This window comes from Myxine glutinosa, chromosome 7 (genome assembly GCF_964187855.1).
Source record: "Myxine glutinosa chromosome 7, kmMyxGlut1.1, whole genome shotgun sequence".
Lineage (NCBI taxonomy): Eukaryota > Metazoa > Chordata > Myxini > Myxiniformes > Myxinidae > Myxine > Myxine glutinosa.
In genome coordinates, this window is record NC_136267.1 from 101,109,638 (window position 1) to 101,122,606 (window position 12,969).

The 12,969-nt window shown below is 44.8% G+C and overlaps 1 protein-coding gene across 4 annotated transcripts in view; it reads right to left on the bottom strand.

Moving 5' to 3' along the window:
* Nucleotides 1-7,514: 7,514 nt before the first annotated feature.
* The window catches only part of LOC137431622 (limbic system-associated membrane protein), a 442,918-nt gene continuing 437,463 nt past the window's right edge, over nucleotides 7,515-12,969 (bottom strand). For 2 of the 4 annotated variants that reach the window (XM_068123146.2, XM_068123148.2), the window contains one exon: nucleotides 7,515-8,907. In XM_068123146.2, the coding sequence (XP_067979247.1) occupies nucleotides 8,816-8,907 (92 nt within the window). In that variant the 3' untranslated portion in view covers nucleotides 7,515-8,815. The remainder of the gene's footprint in view (nucleotides 8,908-12,969) is intronic. The other 2 variants (XM_068123149.2, XM_068123147.2) reach the window with 1 other exon arrangement.

Here is a 12,969-nt window from a genome sequence, read left to right on the forward strand (position 1 = left end):
GGTGAGGCAGTTGCCCTGAAACAACTTGCCTTTGCCTCTTGGAAGGCTAATCCAACTGAAGGAAATCTCAGTTCCTTCCACCAAGCTCGGAACAAGTGTGTGTCTACCCTCAGGAGTGCCAGGAAGCACTATCTCTCCTCACTCAAGAATGAACTCTCAAACCTGTCTCCTTCCTCCAAATCCTGGTGGCGTCTGGTCAAATCCGTTTCTGGTGTTTGTTCCCCCTCCATCCCCTCCCTTACCTCAAATGGCCACACAGTTGACATCGCACGTGACAAAGCCGAATGCCTCAACTCTGTGTTTGCCTCAAAATCCTTAGTCCCAAACCCATCTCTCTCTGTTCCCACCTTTCCCAGTCGAACCAAACTGCTCCTGGACTCTGTGACCTTCTCTCCTGACAAGGTGGAGGAGTTTTTGTCAAACCTCGACTCTGATTCTGCAACTGGACCAGATGGCATCAGCCCACGGGTCCTAAAATCCTGCTCTGCCGCTCTATCTCACCCTCTCTCTGTTCTTTTCACCCTATCCTTTGCTCAAGGTCATCTGCCAGCATCCTGGAAATCAGCAAACATTACCGCTTTACACAAAAAAGGTGCAAAAACAGATCCTTGCAACTACAGACCAATCAGCCTGCTCCCAATTATCAGCAAAGTCATGGAATCCATCATTGCTTCGGATATGAAATCTTTCCTCTTCTCCAAATGGCTTGATCTCTGATCATCAATTTGGTTTCAGACCAGGTCACTCTACTCTGGACATGCTGCTTCTGCTGTCTCAACAATGGATGGAGGTCCTCAATGCCAAACAGGAAATCAAAGCTGTCTCCCTTGACATATCACGTGCCTTCGATACGGTCTGGCACCCAGCTCTGCTCACCAAACTCTCCTCCTATGGTATCCATGGAAATCTCCATGCATGGCTTGCGGACTTCCTCTCTGGTCGTAGTCAACGTGTGGCCCTGAATGGATTTCTCTCATCTCCCCTTCCCGTTCAGGCTGGAGTTCCCCAAGGCAGTGTGCTGGGCCCTGTGCTTTTTCTGGTCTTTATCAATGATCTCTCCGACTCTCTGGAAAATCCTCTGTATCTCTTTGCTGATGACTCCACTCTCTGCCGCTCCATTCCTCTTCCCTCAGATCGGCAGTCTGCAGCCTCCTTACTCTCTGAAGACCTGGACAAAATCACAGACTGGTCAAACATGTGGAACATGTCTTTCAATCCTGACAAATCTCACACTCTTACTATGTCTCTCCGAAAAGATCGACTGGACAACCCTCCCATCTACTTTCTCAACAATCCTCTCCACGAAGTTCTGTCGCTCAAGCTTTTGGGTCTCACCATCTGCCATGATCTTTCTTGGGAAAACCACATTTCCAAGCTGGCCTCCAAAGCCAGTCGCCGACTGGGCATCCTCCGTCATGCGAAGTCCTTCCTAGGTACACCTGAGCTCCTCACCACATACAAGGCTTTCATCCGCAGCTCAATGGAATACTGTTCTCCCCTATGGGCTGGTGCTCCTGCTTCACACCTGGCTCGGCTTCACGCTGTTGAATCCAAAGCTTTCAGAATCATTGGAATCTCCCGCGATGAAGCTATCTCTGAGGGCCTTTCACTCACTCACCGCAGGCAGGTAGGTGGTCTTTCTGTCTTCTACCGACTCCTCTCCGGCCTTGCTCCCCCAGCTCTCTCTGTGCTCTGTCCCCCAAATATTCCTACAGGTCGCACAAGATCTGCCAGCCACCCTCTGATGGTTAAACTGCCGAAATCTCGGCTCTCTGCTCACCTTCACTCTTTCATTCCTCTTTTCTCCCGCCTCTGGAACAAACTCCCACACTCACTTCAATCACACTCCTCCCTCCAGGTCTTCAAAACAGCTGTTCACCACCATCTCTTATCTTCCCCCATCCAAAACCTTGATCTTTTCTACCCCCACTAATTCACCCCAGATCCACCTTGTTTGAAATTCCAACTTCTTTCCTGGAAGTCTTGGCAGTGTCCATATGTTTTATACCTCTCCCACCCCCCCCCCCCCCTTCCCATGCCTCCTCCCCAAAGCCCTCTCCCTCCCACAGTTCTCTCGATGTCTCCATGTCTCTCGGTCCCGGCTCTCAAATGTTGTGTTTGTGTCCTTCCCCCTCTCTCCCCATCTTGTCTACCGCTCCCGATGTTATTTGTTTTGTGTGTCTGTTTTGTCTTTCTGTGTGATTAATGTTCGCTCTTTCACGAGCCTCGATCTTGTATACAAAAAAAAAGAAAAAAAAAAAAAAAAAAAGCACCTATCGGCTCAAAATCCTGTTAACTGTTGACTTGGTAGTTTTGACAATGAAGGAAACATTAACAATGTTGTTAAAAGTTTATTTTGTGATTAATTTGTGATTGGAGTTATGTTGTTTGGAATGAAAAAAGACATGTCGAGTTCAAGTAAATGACGACATGCCGTGATGATTTCTACTTTCTGAACGTGAACTTCACGGATCGCCATATGCAGATTCGCCACGGTCCAACGATCGATGTTTCTATACGTGAACGTACCCGTTTGTTTGCGAATGGGTACGTTTTTCACGGAAGTCCTTCACAAACTTGCTGTCCATGTCTGACGTGCGACTGAGGGTGCTGCAGGAATGTGGAATTTATTGGTTTCAATGAAACCGTTTCATGCTTTCGCATTCGCCGTATCTGCATTGTCTGTTTGCTTCTGCCCTCTGGTTTGCGTAGCACGGGTATCTCACTAGTTTAATTAATTACTCGGGAGGCCGGGGAAATTACCGAGAGATAAAAAAACAACAACACATTTTACAAGTTATTATGTACAAATATATTTTAGAGAAGTTGTGTCCACGTACACTTTGAAATGTATACGTACACTTTAATCTATATATATAAAACACAGTTTGTGTGTGTGTGTGTGTGTGTGTGTGTAATGTTACCGATAGACTCCTAAACCGAGAGGCTCACGTGCTTGATATTTGGCATAGACATGGCCATTGAGCCTGGGAAGAACATGGCCTACCTCAAAATATTTGATGATCCATATTTTTTATTCATATTTACCTCAGCGCATTTCAGCGAGGAATATTATACACGGAATCTGAGCAGGTGGCAGAGCAGCGCGCTGATTCGCTCAGAGCGATCACGTGATGTTCCTTGCCGCTATAAACTCACAGTTACGCGTTCGCACGTAATTCACACGTTCAAAACAAACGAGATCCGCGAAGCGAGTTGGTCGAGTCGTGCTAACCAAGATGGCGACACGGCAGCTTCAGTTTTCACGGAGTATGAGCGTTCTATATATTTTCAATTCTGTGCGCCCGACTCGCTCACGTACTTGATTTGTGGCATAGACATGGCCATTGGGCCTTCACAGTGTAATTTGTGCGAGTCTTTTGTCCGAGTGAGCTTGAGTCGAGAGGGCGAATGTACGGGTTGGGAATGTACGGGTCTCCCTTCCCCCGCCCGGCAACGCCGGTACTGGAGGGCATCACAGGATCGGTGTCTCCAAATCCGCTTCGTGCTGTTGCGAAGATGCAGGACGATGTCGCGATTGTTGTGCTGCTCTCCGACCATGAGAACTGCAACGTCATTGTTGACTGGCCCTCCCCTTCCCCCTCCCCTCCCCCTCCACCCTATCCCCTCCCCTTCTCCCCTCCCCCTCCCTTTTCCCTCTCCCCCACCCCTTCTCTTTTCCCCCTCCCCCTCCCTTTTCCCCCTCCATGTGCACATACACTTTAATCTTATATGAAATGAACACATACACGTTAAAATGTACATGCACACTTTAATGTTATATGATATGTACATGTCCACTTTCGTACACTTAACATCAGTGAGTTTGTCTCAATTCTGAGTTTATGTACATTTAAAAAAGTAGAAACTACGTTGAAGACTGGACAAGGTACGTTTTGATTACAAGGAAAATAGTCAAGATTAATAGTTAAAGTCTTTATTTAAATAAAACTCTCCTCTAGTCGGCGTTTTGTATGTAAAGTGTAATGTATGCTGTCGAGATGTCCAGGGTTGTGTTACCAAGCAGCTTGCTAACGCTTGCCAAGTCAACCATTCGAGTGCTTGAGCCGCTTGGCTTCCATGATGATACGGCGACTCGGTACTCTGTGGGGACATCCCTGGAGCAGGGTCTCCACGCTACCCGGAAAATGGGAAAAACCCAGGAAATTTTAAATAAACCCAAACCGGCAGAGCCTCAACTCACCATCTAATAAATACAATTCGTCGGATGTCCGTGTCTGTCTGTTCGCGTTTTTTTGCCAAGACCGCTGTGCAGGCAAACATTTTATGAAATGAACACAGGGTGACACCTCCAGAGGCCATTTTCCCCCGCAGAGCAGGGGTTGACCTTTTTCGGACCTCGTGGTCCCCTTTTTTGAAGCAATGTTTTATGGCCGGATGCCCTTCCTGCCGCCAACCCTGTACATTAGAAAGGAGATGCTTGTGAGAGGATGTTCTTATCGAGATGTCGAAGATAATGATGTCGAAGAAGAATATTTTTCATCAGAATGAGCAATGGCAGGTCAAGGGGTCACAGTTAAAGAGTAAAGAAAAGGAGAGTTCGGCTCCTTGGTTCTGGTAATAATCTCCTATGTATCATGGTCCAGAATGATGGATATGATGATAATAAGGCAAAGGTCTTTGACTCAGAAATGGTGACTGCAAGTAATGGTCGTAACATGACAACCCTGCAAGTGACATTAGAGTCAGTGGACAGTTGTAAAATTGAGTTGGATAGATAGCTGGAAAGAGTGTAGATGGGGGAGGGGGGAGATGAGGTACTACCATGTTGGCTTGATTGTGCAGGCTTGATAGGCCTAATGGCCTTCTTTTGTGTTGTAGTTTTTTTTGTAAATCCAGGCCTCAATATCAGAGGTTTGTACCTCAATAAAGATGTTTGTTCAATATTACACTTAGAGACCAGTCCAGGGAGACGATTGAGCAGAAAATGATTCAATGAAATAAAATGTGGGAGGCCTGTTCATCATGCGGAATCTGGTCTGAATTAAAATATCTGAATTTTATTTCTCAGGCAATAATCACACCTGTTCGACCATGAAAACAACCTCTAATAAACAGACACACAAACGCCAGCAGTGTAAACTCAGCTCAGGGTTTTATTGCAAGGAGAGGGTTTTTCACCCAAACATAGGGTGTATGATGCCACCACAGAAGCAGTATCCTGGGATCCGACGAGCGTGGGATGAGAGAGCGTGGGAGGGGGCTCGGAGCAGGCAAGAGGCAGGTGTAAGCCCTGGGTAGAAGGCCTACAGTTTGTGGAGGACAATCCAACAGTCCATTTTATGGTAATTGCTGACCGTGACTCGGAAACGGGACGTCTGCTTACTGAGGTAACGACCCAAAGCATTGAGCTAAGCCCAAATTACCAAGCAAACCCAGCTCCTTGTGTTTTGTGTTATTGAGCTGAATTAAGTGTTTGCCAGAGTTGCATAACACATAGGGGGGAGAGGGTGATCGTGTAGATTCTCGGGAGCTGTGCACTACACAAACAAACAGCAGAATTCCGCATACCGGCGCGTTAGTCGTAATACCATCCAGCATGGTCATTTCACCTTGGACACCATAAAACGTGAGATTATGTACAAAACGTCAAGTTCTCTCGGAGCTGTTTCTCAAACAGGAGCGAGATTCTTATTTGTTATTCCCATTAAAATACTGTCATAGACGGACATTTATTTTTAAGAGCATTTTAAAAAGCCTCGGCTTTGGAAGGGAATGGGAACAAGTGTTGTTTGAGTGATTGTGGGTTCTTTAGAAGTGATGAGAGAAAGTAGAGAAAGAGAGACAGATGCACACAGAAAAGACAGGAAGAGAAGGAGGGAAGGAGGAAGGGAAAGAAAAAGAAAAAAAAGAGAGAAAGTGCACAAGGGAGAGAGAGACAGATGACACGAAAGATTGGACAAGAGAGAGAGAGGGGGGCAAAAGAGAGACAGAGAGGGGGCAAAAGAGAGAGTGGACAGAAAGAGAGACAAAGGGTGACAGAGAGATAGAGAGAGAGAGTGGACAGAAAGAGAGACAAAGGGTGACAGAGAGAGAGAGAGATAGAGAGAGAGAGAGAGAGACAGAGGGCAAGAGAGAGACAGAGAGAAGGCAAGAGAGAGTGGACAGAAAGAGAGACAAAGGGTGACAGAGAGAGAGAGAGACAGAGGGCAAGAGAGAGAGAGGGTGAAGGCAAGAGAGAGTGGACAGAAAGAGAGACAAAGGGTGACAGAGAGATAGAGAGATAGAGAGAGAGACAGAGGGCAAGAGAGCGACAGAGAGAAGGCAAGAGAGAGTGGACAGAAAGAGAGACAAAGGGTGACAGAGAGAGATAGAGAGAGAGACAGAGGGCAAGAGAGAGATAGAGAGAGGGCGACAGAGAGAGGGCGACAGAGAGAGAGTGACAGAGAGAGAGAGAGAGAGAGAGAGCTAGAGAGAGTCAGAGGATAAGTGAGAAAGAGATAAAGACAGAGGGTGACAGAGAGAGAGAGGGGGGGGGGGGGCAAGAGAGAGAGGTAGAGAGAGAGAGAGCAAAAGAGAGAGGGCGACAGAAAGAGAGAGAGAGTGACAGAGAGAGAGTCAGAGGATAAGTGAGAAAGAGAGAAAGACAGAGGGTGACAGAGAGAGAGAGAGAGAGGTCAAGATAGAGGACGACAGAGAGAGAGAGAGTGTGAGACAGAGAGAGAGTCAGAGGATAAGTGAGAAAGAGAGAAAGACAGAGGGTGACAGAGAGAGAGACAGAGGATGACAGAGAGAGAGAGACAGAGGATAAGAGAGAAAGACAGAGGGTGACAGAGGGAGAGAGAGAGGTCAAGAGAGAGAGGGCGACAGAGAGAGAGAGAGAGAGTCAGAGGATAAATGAGAAAGAGAGAAAGACCGAGGGTGACAGAGAGAGAGAGGGGGGGGGGGCAAGAGAGAGAGGTAGAGAGAGAGAGAGCAAAAGAGAGAGGGCGACAGAAAGAGAGAGAGAGTGACAGAGAGAGAGTCAGAGGATAAGTGAGAAAGAGAGAAAGACAGAGGGTGACAGAGAGAGAGAGAGAGAGAGGTCAATATAGAGGGCGACAGAGAGAGAGTGTGAGACAGAGAGAGAGTCAGAGGATAAGTGAGAAAGAGAGAAAGACAGAGGGTGACAGAGAGAGATAGAGGATGACAGAGAGAGAGAGACAGAGGATAAGAGAGAAAGACAGAGGGTGACAGAGGGAGAGAGAGAGGTCAAGAGAGAGAGGGCGACAGAGAGAGAGAGAGAGAGTCAGAGGATAAATGAGAAAGAGAGAAAGACCGAGGGTGACAGAGAGAGAGAGAGAGAGAGAGAGAGAGAGAGAGAGAGAGAGAGACACACACAGAGGACAATAGAGAGAGAGAGAAAGACAGAGAGAGAGGACAAGAGAGAGAGAGAGAGAGAGAGACAGAGCTCTCTTTACACAGAGCTGACTCATCAGTGCATCCCACTCTGCACATATCCTTACATTATAAACTTTTTTCTTGGATTTTTTTTATTTTTATTTTTTATTTTTAACGTTAGGTTGAGACTGCTTGCCGTACATGCTGCCTGTCACAAGGCTTTCCGGCAAAGCAACACACAGAGCAACCATCCGCAAGAACCAGTAACAATCAGCAACCACCAGCCACTGCCACTGCGCGTTCGGTATACTACAGAGAGAAAGAGCCAGAATGATAGATAGACATAGAAAGAGAGATGGAGAAAGAACGAGGCAGAGAGATCAAGAGAGACCTCCATACGCCGCCATACCAGGGGAGAGATATATACAGAGCATGACAGGTGACACAGACAGAGCAGATCAGATAGTGGAGTCAGACCGGATATGTCTACATCAGATTAGCATATGGTACAGCCAGTGATTTCTGAGCAAGATGTTTCCAATAACAAACAAGTGGAAGGAAGAATTAAGAAATGAAGAGAGCAGTTGATTTTCGCAGAGTTTCCCCATCTGAGATTCCTCCCTGGAAGAAGGTTGCAGGTCAGAGTGCTTATTGAGCTCGGCTTTGCGAACCCACCAATATCCACAATGCACCCGGTCTGGCCAATCTGTTGGGGTTCTCGTTATTGCAAGGTAGTTCCATTTATTATACCAGTAATCGTCATCTTCACCCCAGCCTGGCCTCACCCCAGCTTTCTGGTAAGACCTAGGGGTCACCAGCCCAGCTCTTTAAGTCTGTTTCTCATTTGCATTACTATTGAATTTTATCATGCGCCATTTTCCATTTGTAATTATCTCCTGTTCTCGAAGTATGATCTCTAGGTTTCCCAGAACAGTCCTGCAAAACCACTGTGCTAAGTGGAGCAAACTCTCCCTTAAAATGGCACTCGTGTAAGTCTCAGATTTACTTTGGCTCTCTGACGCATCTGATTTCAGCATTTCAGCAGCTTCTTCTGGGATTTTCCCACTGGATTTCTCAGGATATTGGTAGTTTTCTGCCCTCTGCTGTTCATTCCAGGCATAGTACAATATATGGCTGCATTACATGTTGCCCTGCTTGCTAAGTGAACCCAGTGCATAGACCTTTATGAATTCACTGTGGAAAGGATTAGTCGCAACAGCATAAGTGAGAAATGGGAAATGGAGCAAAGGACAAGGTAATGAAAAGTGGAAAACCTCAGGGATACATCATGAAGCTTTACGTGGGATGTGTGAATAACAAACTTCTCCTAGGTTCTTAGCTTAGTGAAGCGTGGAGTGTGGTTGAGAACTGTAATGGAGAGTTGGTGAGAAGTAGTGTGCAGTTAGGTATATGTGTTTGGAGTATGACTCAGGCGTAATGGCAAAGTGAGGTGGTTCTCCATTCCACTCCATCATCACATGAGGAGGATAAATAAAGCAGAAAGCAGTAGCCAAACAACTGAAGTTGGAGGTGTTGCAGCTTTGTTCAAACTCACTTTGTTCACACCTGCGGGAAATCAAACATGCATTTCAGTTTCTCGGATTGACAATTAACACAGGTTAAACACACAGAATATTCTTGTAGTTATAAGAACAAATCAAAACTTTGAAATGCAATGAAAGACTATTTGTATTTTGAAGCCACGTTATAGAACCACCTCCAGAGGCCATTTTCCCCCGCAGAGCAGGGGTTGACCTTTTTCGGACCTCGTGGTCCCCTTTTTTGAAGCAATGTTTTATGGCCGGATGCCCTTTCTGCCGCCAACCCTGTTAGTCGCCTCTTGCGACACACATGGAATTACCAGTGGACTGGTACTCAATTTGCCAACCTCGGAAGGATGACAGGCTGAGTCCATTTATTATACCAGTAATATAATACTCACCCCTGGTCAATGCACCCCTGGTGTTAATTCAGCGATCGAACGGGATTCAAACCCAGGATCCTAGGATCCCAAGCCTGCACCCTAACCGCTAAGCCAACACCAGGCTTTTGAAGCTACGTTATCTGAATGTCAAATTAATAGCTTATTTTAACATAGTTTCAAACTTTCTATAACATGAAAAATTTGAAATGCAATGAAAGACTATTTGTATTTTGAATCCACGTTATCTGAATGTCAAACAAATAGTTTATTTTAAACTCGCAGGATAAGTGTTGACACTTGTCTCCTTGATGCAGGAATCCATAATCCAATCGCTCGTATTGCACCATGACACATCCAAGCACACTTGCAGTGGTAAAATCAACACGTACAATGGCTACAGAAGCAATGGGCTAGTGTTATGTTCAGTGATGAATTCAGGGTTCTCCTTGAAAGGTATGATGGCCATGCTCGGGTGTCCAGAATACGCAATGAGCAATATGCCCCAGTCAGTGTCCACGAAGCCACATATTTAATTGAACATCGAAATGTATGATGTGGGGTGGTATTGCGACAACCTTTCACACCAACTTGATCCGAATGTTCCCCATCCTTCAGCAACATGGATCAGGAATCATCTGATAATGCTCCTTCTAACAGGGCTGCCCAAACAAGGAACGTTCTTGTTAATGGCAACCTTAATGTCATGACATGCTGGCCTGCCATCTCGCCAGATTTAAATCCAGTTGAACATCTCTGGGATATCATTGATTGTCATGTTTTAACCTTGCCAACACAGCCATAGACCCTCGATGAGCAGGAACAGGAACTGATTCAGGCATAGAATGCCATTCCCAAGGCTCAGATTTGAGTGATCATATAGTCAATGCGATGGTGGTACAATGCAATGATTGGTGCCAGGGGTTGACATATCTGGTATTGAGATTGTTACTATGATGTTGGATCCCTCTGTCAAAACATTTGCCCCAATGCAGCATTAGGTGGTTACGCCTCAATCACGTGGACATGTAATTTTCAGCATTTATCTCTGCCAGTGGTTTGCACCTCATTTGTAACCCATGATGTCACATAATCCAACGACAATCACGTGTTTAGTTTTTTTTATGGTTAAGAGTGTGCATATAGATATATATATATATATATATAGTCCTCAATGAGCATTGTTGCCAAGCCTTCATGGGTCTGAAATTGATCAATGAGCTTCCATGAGCATAGGAATTAAAACAAACAATCATGATTTGTTTGCAACCTACTGGTGTGGACAGTGAACCTGGAATCCTTCGACGTTGGGATTAAAAGCCAGCGGAAAAGAGAAGTATTAAGACTTAGTTCCTGTGCTTCCTGAAAGTGAGGTGGTTTCAAGAGAATTCCCATGTCACAAATGCATTGCATCTAATAATACCCCCATCTCATTTGTGATCTTCATAGAATTAGTGATCTGCATCTTCTGTCTGCCAGTTGATAGTCCACTCCTTGTGATTGACTTTGAAATAATCCTCGGTGAAACTATGGATGGCCAATAAAATTCTGCCTATGAAAAAGCAATGCTGCTCAAAATCCCTTTAACCAATTAATTTGAATGGACCAATTAGAGTAGAATGTGGTAGTGCTAAGTGAGGTTGGTAATGTAGATACAAAGAGATAACCAGAATTTGAAAGTTTCCTTCTGTTGAGAATTTATTTTATGTCATGTGTAATTATTTTTATATCTACCGTATAACTGTTAAGCAAAATCAGGGCACCATAATTCAGAAATGTAATGCTATTTCATGAATTGAAGGAGGTTTGGAGGAGAGGGGAAGGGGAGATGTCAAAGTTATGCAATTTTGCTAAATTTATGTCAATAACCACCAAATTCAAAGGTGACCATTTTTATGTAATTAGGGGATTCATAAAAGCAAATTGAATTTTTTGATACCGTAGACATTACAAGATGAACTAGAACTGCACTCAGTAGAGCGCATACCTCCGGAGACTGAACAATTTAAGTTTTGTATCCACCGATAGGCCAGATCTGGATCTGGACAATAAACAAAATCGAATCGGCTTGTGTTTGTCACCGAAACAACTCATTGATTTAGTTTTGTCATAATCTGTTCACAACTTTTTGAGATATCATGCTATTTTTGGTCCCACTCTCAATGGAGAAGAACCACTTTTAAAATTTAAGAAACACTCGTATTCGGTCCCGTATTTGGATATTCACGAAAATCGAATCGATTCGTCCTTGTCTCACACCCACCCTGTCCACCACGTTTCGTCCGAATCCGTCCATAACGTTTGAGATATCCTGTTCACAGACAGATAAGCAAACAGACAAACTGACAGGGGTGAAAACATAACCTCTGTCCACCTTCGGTGGTGGAGGTAACAATAAAAACCAGCTTGCAATATCTTGAATTGAATGATCAGTTTTAAACCCAACTGTTATTTAATCAAGCACTGAATGTCTAATCAAGTGCCATTTTAATTAACTTCCTCATGAAAATGATGAGACGTGAGATGCAAGATAATGAAGCCGAGAGTTATGAGCAGACATTGCCACTGGATGTCAAAACTCAGGGAAAAAAAAGAGCAGCATGGTGGAAACTGCGGAAGCCACTCCACCATTACATCACAATGAGTGGGAGTGAGGGCAGCTCTCAACATATGCATATCTGAGGGTTTCTGATTTTCTCAATTGCGAGAGGGATCATCGAGTTTCTAAGGCTATACACTGTGCAACTGCAGTACTTTCCTTCCAGTGCACATCAGTTCCTGCACACTTCTGAAACAGCAGCACCACATTAAAAAAACATAGCCTCCATTCACCTTCGGTGGCGCAGGTAACTAGAAAGAGCCATTAGACATTGCAGACCCTCGCAGGAACTTGTTTTGTATGGTGTGTGGTGTATTTTATGTGCTGGTGTGTTTGCATTTGTGTGGTATGTAGACAATGCATTGATGACATAGGTTTATGTCCATAGAGAGGCCAAACAGACCTTTTTGGTTTTATTGTATATATTCAAGTTCCAATAGTACATACTCTTATAGACGTAGTTCAACAGTACATATTTTCCTGAAGTATAAGCATGTTCTTAAAGTATGTATGATTAAATATAGTTGGACCCCGCTATTCACGGTTCCGCTATTCGTGGAATCCGCATATTCACGGTTGATAAAATGCGACACGTTTCTCTATTTGCGGAAAAATGTCCCGCAAATTTGCAGGGTTTTTTTCTATTTGCGGCATTGTTCTGCAAATTCGCGGGTTTTATCTACTTGCGGCTGTGTTCTGCGAAATCGCGGTCCCCCCCTCCCCCCTATTCGCGGCCATGGTCCACAAATTCGCGGTTTTTCAGGGGCACAAAAAAAATTTCACCAGCCGTTAGCTTGACACATTTATAAAACCTATCTTTCACCAGACATGCATAAAGCAGCTGGATGTACGTACGCAAAAAACATCTAAATATGAGCCGCGAGCTTGTCCTGCTTAGACAGTACAGGACAGTTCCATACATTCACTGCTGTTATACAGTACAGTACAGTACATTCACTGCTGTGTGCTTTGCGTTTTCATGGCTTTCACGTGCGTGAATTTTAGCCGCACTATAAGCGAGCTTTGCGGGATATCCGACCAGATGTGTAAACAAGTCAACTGCGCGAATTATATAATGCAAACGCTTCATTAAATCGATTACAGTTTG